The 27,945-nt window shown below is 38.0% G+C and overlaps 1 protein-coding gene across 3 annotated transcripts in view; it reads right to left on the bottom strand.

Annotated features, from left to right (window-relative positions):
* Positions 1–262: 262 nt before the first annotated feature.
* The window catches only part of ENTPD4 (ectonucleoside triphosphate diphosphohydrolase 4), a 203,254-nt gene continuing 175,571 nt past the window's right edge, over positions 263–27,945 (bottom strand). For all 3 annotated transcript variants that reach the window (XM_044083115.1, XM_044083116.1, XM_044083117.1), the window contains exons 9-13: positions 27,481–27,647; positions 22,607–22,931; positions 5,705–5,790; positions 4,011–4,172; positions 263–3,875 (exon numbers count right to left, since the gene is read on the bottom strand). In XM_044083115.1, coding sequence (XP_043939050.1) covers positions 3,647–3,875; positions 4,011–4,172; positions 5,705–5,790; positions 22,607–22,931; positions 27,481–27,647 — 969 coding nt within the window. In that variant the 3' untranslated portion in view covers positions 263–3,646. The remainder of the gene's footprint in view (positions 3,876–4,010; positions 4,173–5,704; positions 5,791–22,606; positions 22,932–27,480; positions 27,648–27,945) is intronic.

Genomic DNA, 27,945 nt, shown 5'->3' with positions numbered 1-27,945 from the left:
GATTTTGATTTGTGCATGTGTGCATTTATGTATGTATGTTAGTTGTGAAGGAAAGTCAAAAAGAGCTGTGCTACTGGTACAAACATTAAAAAATTGTCAAGGGTAAGGTCATATCTGTTAACATTTCTACAACTGATTAATCATAAAGTATGGAACAGACTGCGTTCCCAATCCCTCTGGAATGCTGCACACCTCTCACAATATAAAGACATGAAGCAAGCTCACCACTGTGACACTACAGTGACACACAAAACACTGCAGGTTATCTCCAACTGTTCTTTATTCGGTCACTCAGGAAGTGAAGCACACTTCCCAAAATTTAAAATACTTTCACATTTTAGAAAATAAGTGCCGCTGGAGAAACAGATCATACAATAATGAAAATCTTAATCTGGACACAACTGAGCAAAAGAAAATCCCTCAACAAATATAGACAGTTAAGTATTATAACAAAGAAAGTATGTGCAGTTTCAGAAATTTTGAAATTCAATGTTTGAAAGTATTCAGCACTTTAATCCTCCCCTTTACATTCATTACTCAATGTTCTTTATAACAAGAACGAAGACAAACAAGTATGTGATAAGACACATATCAGATATTTAAACACTATAAGCTAATAAATAAACACAGAAAACATCTTCCTGAAAAAAATAACTAAAGTGTCATGTTTACTGTCCCATGTCTTACATTTTCATCATTAAAAAAAGATGCAGGCAAGGTGATAGCATATTCTAGTATTCTTGTTTTCATATTTTTCAAGGATGATCACAGCTGATGAATTATATGCTCTGCACCAAGACAGGAATTTCAGAATGAATTAAAATGCTCTGCACCAAGGCAGGGATTTTAGATAATTCTTTCAGCAGCAATATCAGGCAATGAAAAAAAAAGCTTCCTACTGAGGCAGGCAACAAAATGTGAAAAAATTAAGTCACACTGTGACAGCACACATTTTTCAAGCTTAAGAGCTGTACAAGCTCTAACTTGCTGAATATTTTACTACAGTCAAGGCAAGTGCTTTTACAGGGAATGACATTTGATTAAATACACTGCTTTAAAAGCTCTTCAGCTATGCAAGGGGCTTTCTGCTGATGTTTCATGTGAAGCCCAAAACACTGTGCTAACATCCTCAACAGGAATTACCTGGATGAAACCTTACAAGATGTTCCTAATGCCCTTCTGCTGGAGACTAGACTTGAAAGAAGCATAACAGTTGTATTTTCCTGTGTTGGAGACTAAGGGGACGTACCATCGCTAAACAAACTTCTAAAACTGTCTGTGCATACCCCCAACCACACAACCACAGCATCTACATCTACCTGAATGAATAACTCACATGTCATTATTAGTTAGCAAATATTTGATAACCTCCACACATTTTTGGTCTGACACTATTTTGGACGAACAGGAGTAACTCTGAAATATCATGGCAGTCTTGGGTTTGATCTTGCAATCTCCACCTATACGTGGTTTGAAACATATAACCTGAACTCTTTAATGTTGTTTTGGTCACCCTCAATATCAAGAGGGATGCCTACAAGCTTTCTGCCCTTAAATAACAGGGTGATGACATCTTGAGAAATTCAGGTATCCTTTAAAAGTAAAGCAATAATGCCCTAAGTACTCTAGTTAGTCCACTCTCTGAACTGGTTTAGAATGTCACCAAAGTACTCAAGTGGTTGGGTGCTAGCACTGGCTCTGATTTGTTAAACTGAGACTTCAATTGTTTCTACTTTAACAGTCCATTACTTGAATTCTGCACTATGCTGTCTAGTAATGTTGGTATCTACAAGGACAGAATCTGCAGACGGCTCGGGATACACCTCTCAAAGTACAAACAGTATTACGCATCACTGTGAAATAAAGTCCTCTTTATGAAAGGGAATAATTAATTTACAAATATGAAAAGGCATTACTTATTCAACCCTTTGCTATTAGTTAATCTATATTGAAATACACTGCAGTGAGACTGAAATAAGACAACAGCGGATCGTAAAACTCGACCCATCCTTTTCAGACAGCCCACTTACGTTATGAGGACACTCAAGTCTACTATGGCAGCCAATGGGTACAAGGCACTAAATCTGATCTGGACAGGAAGCTGATCTACCTCAGAACACACAATTTAAATCACACACTGCATGCACACCTACAGGCAATTTAGAGAACATTAACTCACCTACTGTGTGTCTTTAGGAGCAGGTGAGAAGCTAGAGCAGCTGCAGAAAACATGCACACTCTACACAGAAGATGTCCTAGGCAAGAACTAAGCACACAACATCTTGCTGTGAGGAGGAAATGAAACTTCAGCTTTCCAAAACAGCTGTCTGTGCAAGAACATACCTGGCATACATCTAGAATATTACAGAGTCTTTGTAGACAATGGGTAAATCTAAGTTCCAGAGGTAAAGACTTAAGTATTTTCACACACAGAACGTACATTTTAGACAGGAAAATGAAGTTGGAAAGCCAGAATACACTATTCTTGCCTGGACGTGCTGGGCCTGTGTTTGTATAGGGGATTTTTCAGGAAATGCACATTTGAGACACACAACAGTACAGTAATGTTTAAAACAATTTAGATATGCATCTATGTAAAAAACAGAATTTTAATTATTTTAGGGGAAAAATTTGTTGGGCTCAAATAAAACAAGAAAAAAGTACAGATTGTGACAGGCTATACTACTTGAATAAAAAGGCAGGCTATACAAATTATAAAGGCGAGCTTAAATCAGGAAAATACCCTCTCCTAATATGCAGGTTTGCATATTTTTGGGCTAATTTTCTTCAGCAGGTCTTCCATTCTTTACAGTGTTTTGCTTATGTGCTTTGGATTTAAATGTAATACTAGGATTTCAACACATAAGTGCAGTATAAGAAGGAAACTTGGGTTAAGGGCAGCATTTTTCTGGCAGATAACAAGAACACCAAACTGGTAAATTAAAGAGGCAGTCTAAGGACAAAAAACCCACCACTACACAGTAGCAGCGGTGGTGGGGATATACTGCGGTGGTGGTGCTGCGGTAGCGTTGTCGCCTCACAGTTAGACGTTGCATGTTCAATTCTCAGTTAGAGCGTCTTCTGTATGTCGACATGCGTGAATGGGCCTTCCTTCATTGCAGGTTGTGCGTTAAGCCCGGCAAGCCAGCACGTAAAAATCTACTGCCAATCATTAGCAGACCGGAGTTCTGCTGTGGCGACCCCTAACCGGGAAAAGCCGAAAGAAAGACTAGAAGACTTCGGCTGTCAAAATGCACACGTATATCCTGTGCAACAAGCACTATTGTGCAAGTCCTACTCTGTCAAAAGCATAATATACTGTTGCACCCACTCATTCATCTGCTAGCGGTCATATGTGCATCAGGAATGCCACTTTGCCTGCTCTTGACACACGTACTGTAGACTGCCTTTCTTCTAGTTCCACAGAGTTTACTTCTACAGTCCAAAAAGGATTTTTTCAACCCCTTGACTGTACATCCTACATCAGCCAACCTTACAGCTCCATCTTGGCTGCAAAAGTTACTTCAACACAATTTGTTTCCTCTGCTTCCAGAATTTCTTGCCACCCCCATGGCATTCAGATAAAACAGTAACCTAAAAGGAAGTAGTACGTGGCTTTTCAGTCTTTTTCATTGTGCAGTTTGTTTTATAAGGTGCCTGGGAGGTTCTGTGCAGGAATCCCTTCTTCCATCCAAAGAGCAGATGAAGAGGTGTTCCTCTGCATTCTGTGATGGATCCTTCTCAACCTCAGCAGATATAGAAGAATTGACAAAACGACAACCAAGAAACAAACAAAAAATAAATAATGGTTGTAAACAAAAGCAAAGCTTCTCCAGTGTGAGTGGTTTCCTCTGAAGTTTTCTTGCTGAATATCCCTACAATAAAAATCAAAATACAAAAGAATAAATTCATAAATACTGTTTTTATGACAGTCTTTTCACTAATATTTTAAAGCAGCAAAGCTTAACTAATTATTTTTTAACTTTTTGTTTTGAATTCACAGCACCAACCTCAAAGGCAAGAACCGAGTTCTGTACAGAATTGCTCCCAGTGTCCACTGCACCTCTTTATCATATATCTGCAGAGCAGTCTTCAGACTACGATAGCTCGTTGGGAAGGAGAAACCATTGTGAAAAACTGTATACATCCATGCTGACTTGAAGCACTGATACCTGCGAGTCAACAAAACACAAAACCAAAAGCATTAAGACTAAAAAATATGCAGATGTATCCTTTTAAAAATTAAGTAATAATGACTTCCAAGCCCTTAACTGACTGGGTAACAACTCTATCTCCTGGTCCAAGATAGACATCTCCCAATGTGTCTAGCACTCAAATGCCAGCCATACAATTTACTTATACACGCTATTAAAAGCAGGTCTCATTCTACATCTTCAAAATATTCCCTTCAGCATTTTACTAGAAAGATAAATATGCCCAACTTCGTGTCAGGGTGGTTCCATATTATACAATACTTAATCAGAGCATACAGATCCACGATACAGACTTCTTAAAAAAAAAAAAAGAAACATCTCCATATGCTCTTTAAATTGAAATATGGAAAATATAAATTCCAATCTGTTCATAAACAAACTAAATATCCCTACAGTAATATCAATGCAGGGTTTGCAATTGTTTCCTGATTAAAAACTGCATGTTCTCATTTATATCTGTGATTATTTTCAAAATCAGCCATTTATGTATTAAAAAATAAATCTGAAACCATAAGGTTCCTGTGAAATTTCACTAAAGTCTCAACTGCCTTAATTTTTGTTCTCGTGGTCATCAAATTGGTCATAATTGCAGAAACTCACTCCAAATTCACACCCAACTTTCCTCACACTACCTTAAACAAATCAAAACTTTCATCTGCATAGCAAGCACCAGTCCATATACTCTGTCACTTAAATTCCACATAGCAATGGACAGACTTATCTACTGGGATGCTTTTCCTTCCAGAAAGTGAAGACAGGTTGTCATGAATCTTGGAAGCCCCCAACAAAAGGAAACAAGCCAGAATGCAGCATAAATCAGTGTCACTTGACTTGGAAGAGGATACATGGACAAGTGCAGCTACATGTTACAGGTGACCATAATTTTAGTAAATGTGAGCAGGTCAGATGAGGATGACTGCACCAGACAACTTTAAAACGAATTTGCTTTGAGTACTCCTGACTGTTCCCATACAACTTGAACACATACCTGTAAGGGGGGCAAGTGTGCATGTGTGTTGGGGGGGGGTTACGATCCTATCCTCCCAGGCCTACACGTGAAGTTTCCATGACAAGTGATGGTTGACAAGAACTGGAAGTATGACAATGCTAGCCAGGCACACACACACACACACACACACACACACACACACATATATATATATATATATATATATATATATTATACACATTATGGGAACAATGCAAGATCCACAACCGTCTACGATTCCCATACACAGAGTATTACAAGCTTAGCTAACTGCTATTAAAAGGACATGCTTCACAGGGCAGACACTATCCGCATCCCTTTTTTGTGCCTTGGTAACGCATTGTATATGGAGAACCCCAGCACTAGCTGTTAATCAAGGCTGTGGTGTAAATGAATACAGCAGACACAACTATGTGCTCATTACAGGTGCAGTGTACAAGCTGACCACTGCAACCCCCCCCCATGGTTTATCTAAATGTACTGCTGTTATGTAAGTACTTACTTCAGCCTGTGAAGATCAGCGTGCGAAGCATAGAGTCCTTGATCAAACCTTCCTTTCAGAGTTGCCCATTTTGTTGCACAGTAATCCTGCAAGCAAAAATTCAGTCAGCCTCAGATGTGCAAATAACCATATAAAGGAAATAAGTAATATGTAGCTGCTTACGTTACTTGACTACACAGAAAAAGTTAAACACAAACTGCAGAGTATTGCTTAGCAGTTATCACGACTGTTGGAAAAGCTGACACACAAAAATGAGAACAGCATGTACAGCTTACAGGATTACATGAGTACCCGTCCCTATACTTAGTCCAAGACATCATCTCTGAAATTACTCATTTCATCTACCTTCTTTTCTCAGACCTGTATTTATTTCAAGCATTTTGAGTTCAACCAAAGTAACATCATTAAAAAACACAGATGCATATACGCAGCAGACAGAAAGGCACATTGTTTTATGACCCTGAATGCCACAAAAATCACATTATTCACAAAACAGAAACAGGAATAGACTTCTCCATGAGTTACTGTATGAAACTTTCATCTCCTTACTCTTACTACCCTTCTTTTTTGCATATACTGCAAACACTCAATTTTACTGAATGTCTACACTTCTTTTAATAACATTTTTTCTCATAACTTAATACTGCAGTGCACCTTCTCACTTGTTTTGCCTAAAATTATTTAGAATGTACTATTACTGTTAACTCCTGTTGGCTGTATTTAGTGGTTGAGAGCACCCAAGCTGAACCGGAGAACAGTCCCACTGAATCAATGTTCTTCCCCATTTAACAAATAATAAATAAAATAAAAAACAAAGCTTCAATCTACAGGGCTAATTGTCTGAATGTATGATGTCTGATAATGAATAACACTCCCCCAATAAAAAAGGAAAAAAGTCTTCTCTCTAATGCTTTCCCACCCGAACTACTTTGTCTCGCTCTTTAAAAAGCATACTGCTTTTGTTTCTTTGCAGCTTTTTCCTGCTACACTTCTTCAAAAGATAAATCCTTCTGTAAGTAGAAAAGGTTAAATTTTTCCAATTAATTAAGGCAGAAAGAATTTTCAGTTCATTGCTCACCCATTTATTACTTTTGCTGTCTTCAGATGCTAATGTTAAGGACGCACTGATCTTGAAGTTCAGCGAGTACAAACGTCAGGAACATTGTTAGTCACCATTTGAAAGACAGACTGTAGACCAATGAAACAAGAGAGTGTGGATTTTAAAAAAGGTGAATCCGATTTGAGCTTTCTGTTTAAAACAATTTAGGAAAGCTGACCGTTTGGACTAAGATGGAGTATGATTTGCTAAGGTAAAAGCATCTACTATAATTAGGGAAGAGTAACTTGGCAGTCTTGTTCACAAGAGAGGGGGAGTGATCAGTGTGGATGGATGCAGTGTTAGCAGTACTGAAGGCATTTTAAGGGATTGTGGTGGTGAACAGAAAAGCTGAGTCACAGATTAAAGCTCTCAGTTTATCAGTCTACATAACCTCATCATCACCTGTGGTCAGGAGCTTTGGATAAGTACTGAAAGGATGACATAAAAGGTACGGGCAAAATAAATGTAGTTTGCCAGAATGGTCTTCTCACTCACTCCATTAAAGTGAGAAACTCGGCAATTCAGGAAGATCTCCAAGAAAAGATTCTGTAACTTTGGGCTGACAGCAATCAGCTGAAGTAATACGGGCACCTAGCGAAGAGACTTCCTAGGTTGAGCTGTTGGAAAGAGTACCACTTATGGTTAATATGGAAGGGAGTCAAGGACAGATTCAGAACTCACTAGGGAAAGTTATGTCTTTTCACCCTCCATGGAATGTCTGGATATTGCAAAGAATGAGGTGATGGCTATAGCCGGTGATGGACACAGCTGGTGATAAATCTGGTTCTTTCCTGCTTAGCTTCATGGCACTATGACATTCTGCCAGAGCAAGTGGCTTAGAAAACGGCTGGCTAACTAACTTTAAACCTAAACTTTGGGTTACTTGTTGGCTCAAAAATGACAAAACAAGAAGTAAAGCAGTTGCTCGGAAGAAGTTCTCCATCTGACACCAGTAACAGCCAGTCTAATTATAAGTCTACTGAAGTGACTTGGAGTGAGAGCAGAGGGAAGTTCATAAAGAAGAAATCATGACTGGTGAATGAGGTCCACCTCCTGATATCTGTGGAATTTTTTGTGCACGTGATCTGAGATGTAAATATAATAATCCTTCACATCCAGAGTGACCCTTCATAAGTGCTCCTGTACTAATTGGGAAAGTACCAAGTTAAGTGATTTAGTCTGGATCCATTTCTTTAATGGGGCTAAGTGCATCAGTGGATTGCAACTTGTGAAACTGGTGGGGAGGTGCATTATGTACAAACAGTACTTTGTCCTTTGTGGTCATATTTGCTATGCTCTCTGCTTTTGAGCCAGAGATGTCAACTGATGCAGCACAGGCATAACTGAGGGAAATTAAGGTTATGCAAAGAACTGAACAAAAAAAACATGACTAATTATCCTTATCTCATTAACTTTTTTTACGGAATACGTACTGTCCTATGCCAAAGGGCAGTACTGGCTCTGAATGTTTTCACAGCGTTAACAGGTAGTACTTCTGGGTGGAACTTGCCTGAAACCATAAATCAGATTAGTATAAACAGTTCCACAGCAATGAGAAAGCTCCAGATTTCTCTATTAAGACTTTGAAGGAAAAGGAGTACTAAAGGCTGTCCTCTTCTATCAGTTTTCTCTGAGAAGATGTGAATTAATTACTGGCACTTATTTGTATTTTAACTGATGAACAATATGTTAATATGACATGGCTTAGAAACATTCTCTCTTTGAAATGTCTGACAGGGCTGTCAGATCACTGGTGTGAGAACTATTGTATTTAGGGTTGTGCCAGCAAGATGGGTGGGAAGAAGGTGTAGCTTTGTAGCTACCATGGCTGTCAACTGTCTCTTAACTTTAAGGTTACTCTATATTAATTAGCAGCAAATCAACTACATTATGCACTTTGTTTTAGTTTTAATTTTTCAAAAATAATCTTTCAAGCTCTTCTGTCAGCTACAAGTAAAATTACTTTGCTTGATGATTGTGTTGGTGATGGTAGGATATTGTCGGCATAACTGCGCAATCCCCAAGCAGTTCTTCTGCTTAATTAGTTCTAAAGCATGTCTAATAATGTTAAAAAAAACAAAAGTAATGTTTCAGATGAAAATCTGTGCCAGGGAGAATAGGGCAGTGCACGTGTAACATATGCCAGCACAGTTAGCTGGAGTTTTTTAAATAACTGTGTGTCGTTTGACTATCACAGTGACTTGTACAGATGCTTGTATTAAAATATATCAACAGTGTTACTATAACTGATTAAATGTTTATATTTAAACAAATAATTCTGGAAGGAAAGAGTAGAAGTTTTTGAATACTGTTCTATAGCTTTCAGATACTGCAACAGATCTTAGCAAAGCTCTGTTTGTGTATTGTACCAGAGTCAGATATTCAAATGTGATGTCGTGCAATGGTTAGCACTGAGAAGATGGAACTCTCACAGCAGTTTGATTTGTTTTGTTTTCTCTAGAACTTGATATAAATAGCTATGACAGTTATCACAGTCAGTTAGTTGACTGAGTCAGTTGTTGTTCAGTTCAGTCTGTTAGAAGCTCATCACCTTGACTTGTGGAATTAAGCATCTCAGCATCTAATCTTGCCTTGCTGTAGTAAGTTAGCTAGGGAACAGTCATTCTTTAGACAGCCAGAAAATACAGTGAGAGTAGTTGAGTATTGTTTTTCTGCATCTGTTTGAATCTGTCCAACTGCGTTATTTTTATTTCTCCTGTGAATGAAACTCTGGTGTTTATTATACTTAGATATTTAGTATTTTCATGTTTTCTATTTTATTATTTATTATTAAGTATTTTTATAACTTTCACTGCTGGTGGTCTTTTAGAGAATACGTTCAACATCTTGAGAGTACCTGTGTTTATTTTAGTGAAGCCATGGTCACTCAGAAAAGCCTGGCTGCCTTGGTTACACTCTACCATTTATGTTAGGATTAATTTTACTCAGTATGATTGGAATCCCCTGTAAGAGACAGAGTGGTTGACTGGTGGCAGTACAGTTACCTTATAGTCTGGGCAGAAGAGATACAGTTAGTAGATCTGTACCAGCCTTTTTCAGGAGTGTGTGTAACAGAAAAATCAAATACCCAGGTGTTAGCATGTCAACTACTTGGAACTGGGACACGGTGCACCAAAGTGAGTCTTGCTTAGGATCTGGAGAGACAGAGTCCAGTCCCAGGTCTGGACCGTGTTCCCAGTGTGCTCTTGGGAGAAACTGTGCTTGATGCAGACAGCTGCATTTGAAAATACTGTGTAAATCCATTCCTGTTCTTAATTATAGTCTTTCACTGGTGTCATGGTGAGGATTGAGGCTCCTTGATTCCTGGCCTGGGGTAAAGAGAGGCTGTCACATATTGGTGGCAGCAGTGGGATATTAACTGAACTTCAGTAGCCTGTGGGTAGTTGTCACTGAAGGTGTGTGCACTCTCAACTGCCACAAGGTAAACATTCATTGTTTCATTTTCACAATAGTTTTGTTTAGTCAGGGAAAGCAGGCAAAGATGTCATCTCATAAGATGTTCCAGTAACTGATACCCCTTGCCTTCTGGCAGGACTAAGTCCTGAACGTGCTGTCAAAGGCCAGGAATACTGCATCAGTTGGACCTGGCAATATCTCAGGATATACAGGGTACACAGACTTTGTACCAAGCGAATGAAAGACAGTAATGGACACAACAGTTAAACTCTTTCTCTGCTCTTGGCATGTTTTATGGTCTTTATGAGTTTATGAATAAACGGTTGCAGTTTACATTTGGGCTGTTTTCTTGCTGAATTTCACTTTGAATTGAGGTGTTTTATGGTTACTGTCATTGTTAGAATTCCTCATTCAGGCATAGTGAAGAAGCTTACCCAAATGAGAATAAACTCTTGTGTCACCTGCTGGATTGTCGACTGGCTCACAGACAGGACTCAAGAGGTCATGATAGGGGAAACTACCTCCACACAAAAACCAGTCACCACTGGACTCTCACATGGTTCAGTAGTGGGACTTCTACTGTTTGGCATCTACTTAACTGAAGTAAAGAGAAGGGTCTCTGTCTGTTAAAGTTTGAGGATAACTGCAAGTTAGGTGCAGTCACTGAATCCCCAAATGACATTCTCCAGGAAGGCTTGTCCTAAACAAACTGATGCCAGATCCATGGACTAAAACTAAATGTCAAAAAAGTGCATTACTGTATCCTTTGGGAAAGTCACTACCTTAGCAAATTACCATTACCACATTGACAATGTACCTCTAATAGTCGACCCCATAATTCGGGATTTGGGAACACGTGGCCAGCAACCTTACATTCTACCAACATGTGCCCACAGTAGTAAGAAATTACTTCTGTATTTCACAGCTTATAAGCAAAGGGAGAGCCTTCAGGTAGCCATCAGGTACAGGATGTCATCATCCCCCTTTACTCTGCTCTCATCAGGCCAGTGCACATCTGCAAATCAAATGGTATCAGAAATACTCATTCTAGGGGGCCTAAACCTCTTCTGTAACTCAAACATAACAGTTTGGAGAGAACGGTACATCTGTTAATGGTTATGGCTGCTCTGGGACAGACTCCCCTCCATGTAAAACAAAGTTCATCCCTGTTTCTATTTGAGCATAAATAGATATACAGCTGTAACCATGGTTTAAATCCTCTCTATTCAGAGCAGAAAAGCAATCTATCCAAACACGAATGAGATGAAAACTCACTTTTATTAAAAAATAAAACAATTTTGAGCATACCCTACATCAAAGGATAGGAATGAGGAAATTGTACCCAGCACTGCTCCCTGTACTACTTATGGACAAAAGATGCACATAATACTGTTCCTAAAACATGACTCCTATAAATACTCAATAGAATTCCCTGGAAATTATCACTTATCACTATGCTATGGGCAGTTTATAAATATAGACCTTGGAACTAGGTATGTGTAATTTTAACTAGTGGCATAATCCGCTATGCTTAAAATGGCCTGCAAGGGCAATAAGCCTAGTATTTAGCTATGAACCTATGAGACATTAAGTGTCTACACAAAGGTGCTAACAAAATATTGGCTGTCTAACTGTTTTGTATTGAATGTTGTTAGCTTTGTTTACTACAAATTAATATCAATTGCCTAAGAGTAAGAACCAGGAAAATGGAGCATTCAACAGCAATAACAACGTACCTGCTAAATTGTTATAGTTTTATGTTAAACTGTTAATGGCATTGCAATTTGGTTCAAAATGACATCATTTATGTTTCTGCTTTTCTTCTCTTGCTAATGTGATAAAAGAAGCATTAAAATTCAGTTTTTTAATTCTGTTTTTTTGAGAAAGATGCTGGGAACTGTACACAGTGTCTACATTTAGTTATACAGGTCAAATAAGGCTGCATATTGAATTTTTATGGCAACTATTTATTGCCAGTATTTTTCCTGCTTGAATACCTGAACTGCTTCAAAACATCTATTTTAGGATGCTGAAGTTGGTTACATTGTCATAACAACCGAGTATGTTTATGGTTTTGACGTATTCTTTATATGTCTCCTGAGAAAAAGGAAAATATACACGTTACTTCTGAACCAAATCCAATGCAAGTTTGTAGTCTGACAGATCCTAAGACCATTCTGACCTATTCTGCAACTCTTAAAACACACCTAGGGCCAATATTACTAAAATTTCCTAACATTCTGTAATAAAGTTGGCTGCACAATGCATTTGGTTAACCCTTCGCAAATTATACTGAGCATATGCTTTCTGTTACAAAGGCCTGGGGATATCTGCATCTTGAATTTCTATACAGCACTTCAGAACTAATTGGAAATATTCTGTTCTGGAAATCCATGTATTAAAAATGCCCAGACATTTTTTAGGAAAAAATTAAGTGCTGGTCTTAGTTATAAAATCTAATAATATAACTTGCTAGTAATCTGTATGTATAAAGTAGTGACATGCAAAAATTTGAACTATGTACATATCTGCTGTGTTCCAGATCCGATACATGTTTACAGATCAGCAGATTCTAAAGTTCAACATGGCCTACATTTGATCACTTCCTGCCTATTTACCTTTGGCTATCTCTGTGAAACAATTTTACATTCTACAGTAAAACTTGTGGGCAAAACATCTATGGTTCTCTGCTCAGTTTGTATCTGGCTTCTGCTTCCATCCCACCCATAAGCAGCTCCAATGGTGTAAGGGGATGGATTCTCTTGTAAATCAGTATTAATGTTTTGAGAATCATCCACTTTTTGACAATCACATTTTATTTTTCAGTTTCTGGGCCTTATAATTAAGAGTCTCTCAGACCTTGTAGGAAGCCATTACAACTCAGTACATTTATGATTTTGATTTATGATGCATTTTCCTCCCTGTGAAACAGCATTATGAGTATTTTCACTATGAAATTAATTTAACTAAAGTCAGAAGGTTGTTTGATTCTAATGGGAAAAATAGATTTGTACAATGAAAAGTAGCTGACGGAGTGCCAAGAGCTTTCTTGGTTACAGTACAGAATTCTCTGAATCAAGACCTGCATGACATCCTTCACATCCTTCTGAAGCTCATGCAGGTATTACCATAATTCTATCCTGTATGAGATGTGGAATTACCCAAGTATATCTCACACTACCTAAACTTCTTCAATTTCCGCACTTGTGTCTCTAAACCTTTCAAAACGATTCCAACTTTATGTATTTATGTACTCAGCAGGCGTCCATGTTCCCTTCTTTATCTCCACCATCTCTAGTTTCTTTTGTGCCTCTTTCACAAACCTCTATTCAACACTTACTCTCTCGTACCCTTCATTCAACTCCCCTCCCGTTCTTTCGCTTCTCAATATCTACATTTATGCCCATCCACTAATCCCTCGAGCTATTACTCTTATTTGTTTATTTACATTTGTTTACCAGGTAGTATCTGACTGGGCCAGGGACCCTTTTTAGGCAGAGACCCAGGGAAAAAAGCTCCGATATAGGTATTAGCCAATAACACAGCCAGTAACATACATGATAGTGGAAAATACATTTTCAGTGAGCACAGACAATATACCTTTATCAATGAGCCTAGAAAATATGCAAAGATAAGCAAGTTACATACATGATTAGAAAATATAATAAGATAATAAATGCCTTTTTTTCTGTTTAGGAAGTACTGGTAAGATATCATATGAGTTAGAGTAACAGCGGTGAAGTGTAAGAAAGGGACATATGCAATGTTAGTATGAGGGTTAATCAGGTGAGAGGGGTGGAACACAGCCAGTGATTAGTAAGATGTTCTTTTAGGAGTAATTTGAATTTGCGATTGTCGGGGTAATTAAGTATTTGCCAGGGAAGCAGATTCCAAGATTTGGCTATTTTATTTGAATACAGACTGTCATCATAGTAGTTTTTGGAGTTTTTTACCTTTAGGAGTCGTTTTCTGGGTTGGTGTTTGGTTCAACTAGGTTACAGAGAGCAGGGCAGTGATCAGGTTTGTGGACAATATTATGTGCAATGGTGAGTTGGTTGAGAGTGGTTACGTTGGGTAGTTCAAGCCAGCTGAGTTGGAAGAGTGCGGTTCGGTGGTGGGATTTGTGCTGGTTAACAGCAAACCTGGCTATTTTGTTATAGCAGCTCTCAAGGTTGTTCAAGTCAGTTTTACGTACGTTGGTAAAGATTTGTGAGCAATAAAGGAGTGTGGAAAGCAGGTGGGATCTGGCTGTAGAAAGTCTGGCATAGTTTAAGAAAGGTTTGGCTCTACAGAGTGAGCCAAGTTTAATGTGTACTTTTTTTTAACTGTGATTGCTGTATGTTTGTCGAATTTTAGGCATTCATCTATTGTTACCCCAAGGAAGTTAGTCTGACTGATAGGTTCGATTCTTGTACCACTGGAGGAGTAGATGACGAGAGAGGTTTTGATTATTTTTAGTTCTGCTACTGCAGAAGACCATAAGCGTAGTTTTATTGGGGTTAAGAATGTGTTGATGGTTGGATAGGTACTTTCCTATTTCTTGGAGAGATTTTTGTGTTTTTGCTTGTAGTTCTTGTAGTGATGGGGCAGAGCAGATAAGACAGGCATCATCGGCATATTGGACAATAGTGGCTAGTTGGGTGGAGGAACTAAGTTCATTATGATAAAGAGCAGGGGTCTGAGGATACAGCTTTGAGGTACTACCACAGAGATGGGGGGAACAGTTTGTTTTCCCATCTAGTGGACTGCTGCCTGTTGGAAAGATAGCTGTGAAACCAAGTAAAGGATGTTACACTGAGGATGTAAGCTGCCAGTCTGCTGAGTACAAGGAAATAATTGTCAAAAAAAGGAAAATGCAATCTTTCACTCACAACACCCCAAAGGAACTTGAGGAATTGCAATCCTGACCATCTTAAAGAGTGGCAAATGAGATCTGAAGGTTTGTCATGGTCAGGAGAATTATGGGCAATGAGCTCAAGATTCGGATCTGGAATCTTTAGAAAGCGGCCAAGTCAGATTTGGGGATCGGATACAAACCCATTTGTTGAGGAATGAATGAAAATGACAACATCAGATCAATAGATCTCTGTTTCCGTCCTTCAACAATGGATACCTCTTAGGATCCAACCTCAGGTCCAACTTCAGCCGATGTAGACTTTTGGACCAACAGCTCAGGCTTGTCCCTTTAGCCATAATCCCCTCCTAGCAGCAGCAGCATTACCAAAGACTGAGTTTGCCTGCAAAACATATCATAAAAAAATGAAAGCTATGTACTTACCATAACAATAGATCCATTTTGTCTAACTTTCGTCCATTTCAACTGTTGGGGTTGTCAGATCTGATGGGATCTGACCTCAGCATTGACTGGAAGATTTCTGCTTCACGGGTCTGACTCCTCCCCACCCATAATTCTTACAGCACCACCTAATCACCTCAGATTTTGTCCCATAGTGAAGAGTTCCTCTCCATAATAATAATTATAATGTAACCCTATAAACATGTACCATACCAAAGTAATATACTAATTATGTGATATAAGCACAATATTACCAGAAAGAGAATTTGTTATACAAGGACAACCAAAGCCCAGTTACTATAATGTTAGCCACAATACTTTGGAAGGGGGGTGGAGAGTGGCATGTTGAAGCGAATGAATATCATACAACATGGATCTATCATTATGATAAATACACAACTTTTTTTTTTTTAAACAAGAAACATCTTTATTAAAATTATCATGTATGACACTGGCAATCTTACAGTTATGAAAATACACCATACTGACACAATCACAGTTGCAAACATTACACATTACAAACCATGCTGACACAACTGCAGCTCACACCGATTTAAATGGACCATGTACACTCCCTTCAGCACCTATTTAGCAACCAGCACTTTTATTTCTTTCCCTGTTTATACCTGTATCACTTCCACTAATACTGCCAGCCTTTGTATTACTCTTTAGTCACACCTACCTGTAGACCATACACTCCCTTCTGCACCCAGTTAGTGACCCCACTTTGCTTACCCCACCCCAGCTCATTCCTATATACTTACACCCACCAAATAAATTACTACTGTTGCATTTCATTCATGATTTTGAGAGATACTTTTACTTTTTTTTAATCACATTGCATGGTTATTTGTTTTTCTTCTAACACAGATAACATTATGTTTCTGCACTGTTTATTTTATGCTAGTGAGTAGAATTTAAAATCATTTTGTTTCATCTCTCCCAGGTCCCCACTGAAAAATGGGAACTACCAGTAGGGATAACACATTCAACAAAACACAAAGCAATAAAATAAAATTTACAAAAGTCAAAAATATATGTTGTATGTTCATGTCAGTCATGAAATAAAATAGAAGAAATTCAAGTCCTTTGGTTCATGGACTCTTCCCCGAGAATAAGCTTCTTCTGACATGGTATTGCTTTAATTGTGATTAAGTCGCAAACATTGCGTACACATAACAAATATGAACAAATAACTATGATAATGATTTCTGGGAAGAATTTCATCTTTCAGTCAAATAATGCACTCATTTACAATAACCACCCATTCATAAAATTCTTGACAAAAATAAATTCATATCAAAATAGGTCTGCTTGTTTCCAAACATCTACACACATCACCCTAGAGAATCCTCTCTCATCTGTGCCCCTGATCGGACTGTCATCAATTAACAGAAATGGCTGCAGAAGATGAATTTTTTCTTCTGCAGACAAACTCTCCCCTCAACACCCTAACTTCTATCCTCCCCCAGCTCCTCCATCTCTCCAGCCTCACTAATTAAATTCAGGTAATTTGGGTCTCAGTCTGGGCAGCTATGAATGACACTTAAAACACATTTTACAGTAAGAGAAGCACATCAATGTTGGAAGGAGTGACAGAGCCACAGGATGAGAAAAGGAAGTTCAACGGCCACACTGACTGTACCCCCAAATAATCCACATAGCCATATCTCATACTTTTCTTACTGTTCCTTGTTCATTTCAATGGGATATGACAATTATTTGCATATTTTGTGTACTGAATAGGGTTTTACTCCATTTCCAAACATTTTTATGAATGGGCTGCCTTGTGTGCTGCTTTCTTCTGTACGACTACTTTTTTTACCCTTGTATAGTGTCAGGTAATTATTTGTACTATTACAGCAGTTTGATATGGTTGTATTAGGGCTATTTATTTTATAGCGTATTTATTTTTATAGTAGATTAACCTTACCCAGTTTAGTTATTTAGGTTTAGATCTGTTCTGTCAGTAATGCCATTTTCCAACTAGTTAGTTGGGGTTTATTTTTCATTACGATAAATCTAATATTTTAGGTTGGGTTTGTAGAGGTTTGCTTTAGGTGGGGTGGTTGCTTTATGGAGCAGGATAGTGTTTATTTCAGAGCATGCAGCTTGTCCATTTTTAAAAATTTGGTTGAGCTTAAAAGTGGCACAGACAGGGTTTTACAGCAGTATGCATGACCAGCTGGGGTACTAGCAGGCACCACCCTGAATCAGGATACACAATCTATTGAATCCTGAAATCAAGATACATCATTAGGTTATTGTGTGTGTGTGTGTGTGTGTGTGTGTGTGTGTGTGTGTGTGTGGCATGTCTTCACTCAGTACGTGTCAGTCTACGTTAAGCAGTACTACGGAGGGGCTCCAATGTGTTCAAATAATCAGTAGAAGCTGCATGTGCGAATGTAGACTAGTGTTCAAAGGAGGCAAAAGGTTAGGTTAAGAAAAAAGATTTGTGTTTCTGTAGCCACAGTTGGGCTTATTTTCTCTGCTTAAAGCATTGTGGTTAGGAAATCCTATCAAAACTGATTAGGGGGTCTGTGAAGAGATTCCTTCTAAACAGTCAATGAAAGAAAGCCTGCAATGGAGACTGTTGTGTTTTCTGGTTTGAACAGTGACACAACATCTCTGCAAATCAAGAATGTGTCTTCTTGACTGCCACTTAAAGCCTGTCAGAGGAACTGAACCTCTGTCACAGTAAAACCTGCATCAATGTATATACATGTTATTACCCCTGCATAAACTATTTTTGTAAGGCAAGCTGATGCATTTTTCAAAGCTGAATTAAGCAAAATGCGAGCCTAAAAATTAGTGTGGAGTACCCAACTGCTTCTGGATAATTTTCTATGTACATTAATTCCTAATAAAACTCAAAAACAAAAAACAAACCAAAAATGAAACACTGGCAACTGGTTCAGGTGAATAAAACAGTAGACTCCAGATGAAATAAGTGTATTTAATGGATAAAATAAAGCACTTTTTATCCAGTATATTAACTTGAACTTCTTCAGTTGCCAGTGTTACATTAATTCTTAGCAAAGTTATTCTGTTCTAAAGAACAACGATCCACTGCTGAAAATAAAACGGTCTGCTTTGTTACCTGCAGATGAGATCAGGCACGTTTTGTTGCATTTTAAAATCAGCCTTCTTTACTTCAGCCGCATAAACACTAAGTTACTTGGTTGGAACTACAGACTTCTGAGCAAAGTATGTCTAGATAGGTACAAGCTTATCACAAAATGTGTGTGTGTATGTCTGTTTTCTGTAGAATCAGAACTGGTTGCAAAAATAAGCATAACTCATATTTGGTTGAAAATTCATTTGGTAAAATCACATTTAATAAAATAAAAAAAAAATAGACCAAATTTAATTCTACAAATTAACTGCTCAAACAACCAAAACACACAAAAACGAAAAAACTAGACTGCAAATGTGTTTTGCAGGGTGGAGAAGTCCCTTGAACTCCTGATCCTAAAACTATACACACCAACTCCATGACTGCACAAACTCAAAACAGGATAAAAATCACAGCAGGCACACATTTAGAAATCAAACGATCAGCAATTTTCCATAAAAACTGCTTTCTCTGTTGTGTTCATCAGCATTACTTTCTGACTGTAATCCTTATTAACTAACGAGCACTACTCACTGTACGAGACACACGGCAAAAATATCAAACAATGACGCTGCCCAAAATCATCTAACTAAACTGTTCAAGATTCAGCTTGAAAGTATCACAACATTCATGCAACTATTTCAACTTTACTACACAAATATTCTATTAAATGTAACTTCTTAACTTAATTGTAATTCTACTATCTGACTGCTCTACCAAATCAATAGTACCTGTATATAAGTACGTGTGTGTTAGTGTATGTGCGTGCGCACATGTGAGCACACACGTTCCTTTTACATACACAACATACAGACTGTTCAAAAGTTTTACTTTTGCTCCATCTGCTCCTTTATCGCAAAGACTGCCACATGAAAAAAAAACTTTTGTTTTGATAGGATAACCTCATTTTTTACTGTGAACAACTCAAAAATTCTGTAAAAATAAAAGATATGATGATTTGCTTCAAGGAACTACTTCATCTCTTTTCATATGCAGACTGTTCTCAAACCCCCTGAATAACCCCTTCTGAGAGGTCCATGCCTTCCCAGCTCTTCAGAAAACTGCAGGTCTTCTTCCAGGCAAACAAACTCCAAATGCCTTACACAGACACGCACTCAGACACACACGCACACAGACACGCACACAGACACGCACACAGACACACACGCACACAGACACGCACACAGACACACACGCACACAGACACAGACACACACGCGCACAGACACAGACACACACGCGCACAGACACAGACACACGCGCACAGACACAAACACACACAGACACACACGCACACAGACACACACGCTCACAGACACACAGGCACACAGACACACACGCACAGACACACACGTGCATAGACACACGTGCACAGACACACGTGCACAGACACACACGTGCACAGACACACACGTGCACAGACACACACACACACACGCACACAGACACACACGCACACAGACACACACAGACACACACAGACACACACACACACACACACACACACACACACACACACACACACACACAGACACACACACACACACACACACACACACACACAGACACACACACAGACACACAGACACACAGACACACACACACACAGACACACACACACACACACACACACACTGCTCTCAAGTAAATGATCCTGACAGGACAAACCTGGCTTAGTGAAGTCACAAAAGCATATGAAATGCCTATTGCACTGTCACATGCTACGGTCTGGTGTACCCAAAGCATGTCTGTAATGCTATATGGCAACATTACAGTTCTGCATCCAGGTTATTTATTTTTTTCCTATTTTATGGTGGAATATGTAGTTAGCAGAACTAAATATTTCACCCTACAAAAGATGAGTGTGTACTTTTTCCTATTTTATGGTGGAATATGTAGTTAGCAGAACTAAATATTTCACCCTACAAAAGATGAGAGTGTACTTTTTCCCTATTTTATGGTGGAATATGTAGTTAGCAGAACTAAATATTTCACCCTACAAAAGATGAGAGTGTACTTTTTCCTATTTTATGGTGGAATATGTAGTTAGCAGAACTAAATATTTCACCCTACAAAAGATGAGAGTGTACTTTGTCCTATTTTACGGTGGAATATGTAGTTAGCAGACCTAAATATTTCAACCTACAAAAGATGAGAGTGTACTTTTTCCTATTTTACGGTGGAATATGTAGTTAGCAGAACTAAATATTTCACCCTACAAAAGATGAGAGTGTACTTTTTCCCTATTTTATGGTGGAATATGTAGTTAGCAGAACTAAATATTTCACCCTACAAAAGATGAGAGTGTACTTTTCCCTATTTTATGGTGGAATATGTAGTTAGCAGAACTAAATATTTCACCCTACAAAAGATGAGAGTGTACTTTTTCCTATTTTACGGTGGAATATGTAGTTAGCAGAACTAAATACTTCAACCTACAAAAGATGAGAGTGTACTTTTTCCCTATTTTATGGTGGAATATGTAGTTAGCAGAACTAAATATTTCACCCTACAAAAGATGAGAGTGTACTTTTCCCTATTTTATGGTGGAATATGTAGTTAGCAGAACTAAATATTTCAACCTACAAAAGATGAGAGTGTACTTTTTCCTATTTTACGGTGGAATATGTAGTTAGCAGACCTAAATATTTCAACCTACAAAAGATGAGAGTGTACTTTTTCCTATTTTACGGTGGAATATGTAGTTAGCAGAACTAAATATTTCACCCTACAAAAGATGAGAGTGTACTTTTCCCTATTTTATGGTGGAATATGTAGTTAGCAGAAGTAAATATTTCACCCTACAAAAGATGAGAGTGTACTTTTTCCCTATTTTATAGTGGAATATGTAGTTAGCAGAACTAAATATTTCACCCTACAAAAGATGAGAGTGTACTTTTTCCTATTTTACGGTGGAATATGTAGTTAGCAGAACTAAATATTTCACCCTACAAAAGATGAGAGTGTACTTTTCCCTATTTTATGGTGGAATATGTAGTTAGCAGAAGTAAATATTTCACCCTACAAAAGATGAGAGTGTACTTTTTCCCTATTTTATAGTGGAATATGTAGTTAGCAGAACTAAATATTTCACCCTACAAAAGATGAGAGTGTACTTTTTCCTATTTTACGGTGGAATATGTAGTTAGCAGAACTAAATATTTCACCCTACAAAAGATGAGAGTGTACTTTTTCCCTATTTTATGGTGGAATATGTAGTTAGCAGAACTAAATATTTCACCCTACAAAAGATGAGAGTGTACTTTTTCCCTATTTTACGGTGGAATATGTAGTTAGCAGAACTAAATATTTCACCCTACAAAAGATGAGAGTGTACTTTTTCCTATTTTACGGTGGAATATGTAGTTAGCAGAACTAAATATTTCACCCTACAAAAGATGAGTGTGTACTTTTTCCTATTTTACGGTGGAATATGTAGTTAGCAGAACTAAATATTTCACCCTACAAAAGATGAGAGTGTACTTTTTCCTATTTTATGGTGGAATATGTAGTTAGCAGAACTAAATATTTCACCCTACAAAAGATGAGAGTGTACTTTTTCCTATTTTATGGTGGAATATGTAGTTAGCAGAACTAAATATTTCACCCTACAAAAGATGAGAGTGTACTTTTTTTGCTATTTTTTTACTTTGAAGTCAAAACAGAGTACACTCAGCATTCAATTTTACATGGTTCACAGTTGGTGCAAAGTATACCAGCATCTGCAGTTAAAGGAGGACTGTTTTAATGGTGTGATTCAGTTCTTTACCCATCTCCCTTTTGCAGCAGTAGTGAGACTGTGTGTGTCAAAATATTCAAAAGGAAAAAAAGAATAATCTAGAAAAGATTTGGACTTAACCCGTCAATTATTCAACACATGGATACTTGAAAGTGCACTTTAGACTACATAATTTATATCTACTTTCTTGTAAATATAATATATGTCTGCAATACGACCAGAAATACAAATATTACCAAAGCAGCCTTGGCAAATTTAGCAGCGTTGTACTCTCCAGCCATGCGAAGTACATCCTCTGTACAGTAGTAAAATTCAGAGAAGCCATAGAATTCACTGTTCTCATAAGCAATCGGTGGCTGGTAGACACCATTGAGAGAAGTCTGGGTTTCATTAGACTTGTTCATTAATGGCTCAATTACTTCACGACACAAGCTGAAGTTTCCTGTTCCTCGGATGTGCAGGGTCTGGCCACTGACCTGAATTACATCTTGTAAATCTACAGGCATGCAGGGGTCCAAATAAGGCATGTTTGCAGACATACCAGTCTGCTTTCCAAGTTGTCTACAAGAGAGCAAAACACACTTTTATTAAGTTCAACATCTCAGCAGCCACGTTATAAATTCATTTTGTTTTATACGTTTAGGCTCAGTATGGATAACAAATGGTACCAACCTACTATAATGTATGCAAGCTTCAAATAACTTCATGTTACAGGCTAGGATGAGAAACTGTTTTGGCCCGGGTTTAACTCTGCATTCAGGCTTGTCAAACTTTGAATTTATCAGAAAAAAAAAAAAGCGTGTATGTCTTAAGTTTGAGTGTGTCATGTTCTTTGACGTCATTTGGAAGATTATTCCACTGATGAACAACCCTATTACAAACCCAATAAAAGCTTCTAAAATATCTGCGTCTTTTATGCCCAACTAAAACTACAAAAGTGATTTGGGGCCTAGCTGTTTAGCAAACAGCTACAGCATTCACTGTTGACTATCCCAGAGAATTTCAAATGGTACTATTAATTTCTACTTGGCTCTAAAATATCCCATAATGGTTTTGGCTTGGGCATTCTGCAGTATTTGAAAGGTGGATATTGGTAAACTGCAGCCGATACCACTTTTTTACATTTTTTTTATTTTAATGGTTGCTATCTCACCCTGTGCAAACATTTCCACTTTCTTGTCAACTTGTCGTACTTCGAAAGTGGTGCATAAGGTTTTGGTAGCTTCCTTTGTTAAGTGAAACAAAAAATAATAAAAACAGACTGAGGTGCACGAACTCTCAAGGCCCTGCTTTTGGTATATTCTCCTCAGACTGATTAAAGGTATACATTGTACACCTTCAGCACATAAAAACCTTCTCAGTTTTGAAGTGTAAACCACTAACTGTGCTCCCACCTCTAAAACTGGTGTCTTTATAACCCTGAGACAAACTAGATATTGGAGAGTAAAAATACATACTTCTTCTTCATATTTCTTTGCACTGTTTACAAAGCAAATTAAAAATAAACTGTCAATGCCAAATTTAGGGTTTTATGTAAGGTATAAAAAAGCTGTAGGACTGATGACACAATGTTTAGAACTGTCACACTCGAAAAGCTGTATATTCAAAAGTAATTTCTGACTCAAAAATCTAGCGTTTTCAATAGCTTATAGTAACATTCTTACCATACTCTTGTTATGATCATTGATAACTGTTAATAAGGTGATTCTGTATGGTAAATAGATTTTCTTTTGGGACTGTAAAAATATAGAACAATAACTTTTACATGGAAAATGATAGCCCCACAAGTCAATATACTGAAAAAGGTATTCGCGAAAGGAAAGATTCACTGCCTCACATCTGAGACAAACAGATCTGGTTCAGAGATTTAGAATACCAAACAGATCTGAATGGGGTGATCTAAGACACCTGTGCCGTCTTGCTTTTGAAGAACATAAAAAAAAAATAAATAAAGTGTATAAAAAACTGTCAGCAGTTACATTCGTGAAGCATTCACATGACCTGGTTACACTGTTGAGCTATAACACAAGACTGTACAAAATGCAAATTCATAAGTTGGTATTTGCAAAATTAAATGCAGGCTCCTAACTCTGGCAAATATTAATTATCCTGGATAAAGTTTTCAGAATGACCATCTTACAGGCTGCAAGTCAAACCATTTTTTTTCTTTTAGAAATTCTCCCTCAAAGAGTAGTTTTTACAATCTGTTTGCAAAATCACCTTTCTGAATAGAGCTGTGAAGAAAGATTTGGAACTGTATTTATTTTGCTCTCAGAAAATAAAAAATACTTAGTTGAAGGGGTTGCTCTAAGTACTTGGACTATTAACAACCCTGTGTTGGAACTGAGGCCCCAGAGGTGGGATGCTAAAATATGTACCAAAAATACTGATAGCGGACAAAAATATAACCAAACAACTGCCAAATTAAGTGCAGACCCACATAATTATAAGCTAAAGTTTTCTGAGTATTTATCTTGTGACCCTAACTTTTTACCTTTAATACTTTCACTGCACAGTTACACCCTAACCATTTATTTCAATTGGTGTGCAAATTATTTTTCAGGATAAAACTGTAGAGAGACAGTGTACTGGTTCATGATATGGGATACCTAGAGAGGGCAAGACAAACATTTAGAGAATTAGGAAATGGCCATATTAGTCATCTTCTTTCGGCTGTTCCCGTTAGGGGGTCACCACAGCGGATAATCTGTTTCCATTTCTTCCGGTCCTCTGCATCTTGCTCTGTCGCACCAACCACCTGCATGTCCTTTCCCACCACATCCATAAACCTTATCTTAGGCCTTCCTCTTACCTGGTAGCTCCATCCTTAGCATCCTTTTCCCAATATACCCAGCATCTCTCCTGAGCCCATGTCCAAACCAACGCAATCTCACCTCTCTGGCTTTGTCTCCAAACCATCCAACCTGAGTTGACCCTCTAATATACAGATACCTAACCCTGTCCAACCTTGTCACACCCAATGCAAATCTTAACATCTTTAACTCGGCCACCTCCAGCTCTGACTCCTGCCTTTTTGTCAGTGCCACAGTCTCCAACCCATACAACATAGCTAGTCTCACTACCCTCTTGTAGGCCTTCCCTTTCACTCTTACTGGTACTCATCTGTCACAAATCACTCCTGACACTCTTCTCCACCCACTCCACCCTGCCTGTACTCTCTTCTTCACCTCTCTTCCACACTCACCATTACTCTGAACTGTTGATCCCAAATATTTAAATTCATCCACCTTCGTCAGCTTTACTCCCTGCATCCTCATCATTTCTCTATCCTCCCTCTCATTCACACACATATATTCTGTCTTAGTCCTGCTGACCTTCATTCCTCTCCTCTCTAGAGCATATCGCCACCTCTCTAGGGTCACCTCAAACTGTTCCCTACTCTCACTACAAATCACAATGTCATCAGCAAACATCATAGTCCATGAGGACTCCTGTCTGATCTTGTCTGTCAACCTGTCCATCACCTTTGCAAATAAGAAAGGGCTCAGAGCTGATCCTTGATGTAATCCCACCTCCACCTTAAATGCATCCTACTGCAGACCTCACCACTGTTACACTACTCCTATACATATCCTGTACCACTCTTACATACTTCTCTGCCACTCCCGACTTCCTCATACAATAACCACAACTCCTCTCTAGGCAACCTGTCATAGTGAAAAACATAAAAGCACACACTGACATTCAGTGCAGGAACATATCATGGCAAGAAACATGACTCAGGAACATTCAGTAAGTATGAATAGGGAGCGAATTGGCTACAGGTAAGGGTCAGAACAAGAAAGGGGAATGCTGTGGGCTGGATTCCAAATGACTTGCTTTGAGTGTAAGTGACTTAACATGGTGTAAGACCCATCTATAAAGCAGGCTTACAACAGGAACCAGATTCCGAAATGGGAGTAAGTCAGTTAGACTGAGAGCAAGTCTTTTGAAATGAGGCGCCTGATGTAAGACTGCTTTACTGATAGGCCTTACACTGGAATAAGTCAACTACATACACAACAAGTTTTTAAAATCAGACTCTGTATTTTATTACAGGTTAAATGCATCAAAGCATCCCAGTGTTAAGCAATGTGTGATACAGGGGTACATACAAATGGTAGACAGGTGCATTATTTAGTATTCCTCACTCAGGAATGGTGCAGCAACTCCATTCCTTTCATACCTACATTAGTTTGGCCATCACTGGGCTACTACAGCTATAAGCCACAGACTGTCCATCAAGCATCCTCCATGTCAACTTTACTCCCATTTCAACAATGCTGTAATACTATACCTATCAAGTTCTTGGACCCAGCTTATGGGACTTCGTAGCTAATGATATTCAGAATATACCCAATTGCAACACATTGGGACAAAGCTTTTTTTAAGTTTCTCAGAAAACGAGCAACCTACTCCAGTTTCAGTCATCGCACCATAACACAACTGTTCTAGATAACATCAGCTTCCTTAACTATTACCAAACGAAAAAAACATGAAAAAAACTGCTGAACACCAACTGCAGAATGGAAAAAGGCAGACTCCTTAAAATTGAAGCAAGTAGCACGACTACAAGTACACAGGTGCAAAACCAAGTTTATTCACAGACAATGGAAAGCCAGTAAGCGCTTTCGTCCCATGCACAGAACTTCATCAGCTTCATTATTCATTCCTTAACTATTACTCTAAACTATGTCAGGTCACTTTCTGCTCCCTCTACCTTTTTTAAGCATGTTAATAAACTTATAATTTCACCTTAATTCTTTACCTAAATCTCAGAATAAAAAAGCTAAATCATACTTCATGAAACACTTCATGTTAATTACAAACACCAACTTATACATACTTATACACTTCATTTGTATTTGTTATGCACTAATCGTGTGTGCTAAAACTTGTACATACTCTGTATAAGCTTTACATGTATATGGACGCTGATGCAGGTTGACCTGTTTATTCTTTTAAAATTCATGGCAAATTTAAACCACACTCTTTACAAAATATCCTGAATAGTAAACTTTATCTTTTACTATTATTCTGAAGTAGTCCCAGCCTTGGTTAAAAAAATTCAAAAAAAAAAAATCGATAAAACAAAACATCTAGCATTTACCTGTTTTCTGACTCAGTTTTTGCAAATATGAGTTCCTCATATCTCTGCCTGGCAGCATTTCCTCCAAATCCCAGGAAGGTTGCTACATACACTCTGTATACGTGGTCTGTCTGATGGGCATCGCAGCCCAAGTTAAACTCTGCTAGTAAGTTTTTAGCAACTTCCTCCTATAAACAAAGACATAAAACAATGCAAAATAAATGAACAGATTTAAAGAATATACTGTGAACAACAAAAAGACAAAGATCCTGACAAAGATAAAATGAAATCTTTGCTCCCAATGACAGAAGTCTCAAAAACCTATTTATCTGGGCACCAGTCTGGCATAAATAAGTGACAGTACAATGGAAAGATGCATTAGTTACACTTCGTGCAGTTACTGCACAAATAGAAGAGCCTTAGAATTTTATCACAAGAGGAATCAGATGGATGGCAACTTCAAAAACTGAAAGACAGAAAAGCAAT

Source organism: Protopterus annectens, chromosome 9.part0 (assembly GCF_019279795.1).
Source record: "Protopterus annectens isolate FY-2018-M chromosome 9.part0, PAN1.0, whole genome shotgun sequence".
Lineage (NCBI taxonomy): Eukaryota > Metazoa > Chordata > Ceratodontiformes > Protopteridae > Protopterus > Protopterus annectens.
This window is presented reverse-complemented; position numbering and strand designations above follow the sequence as displayed.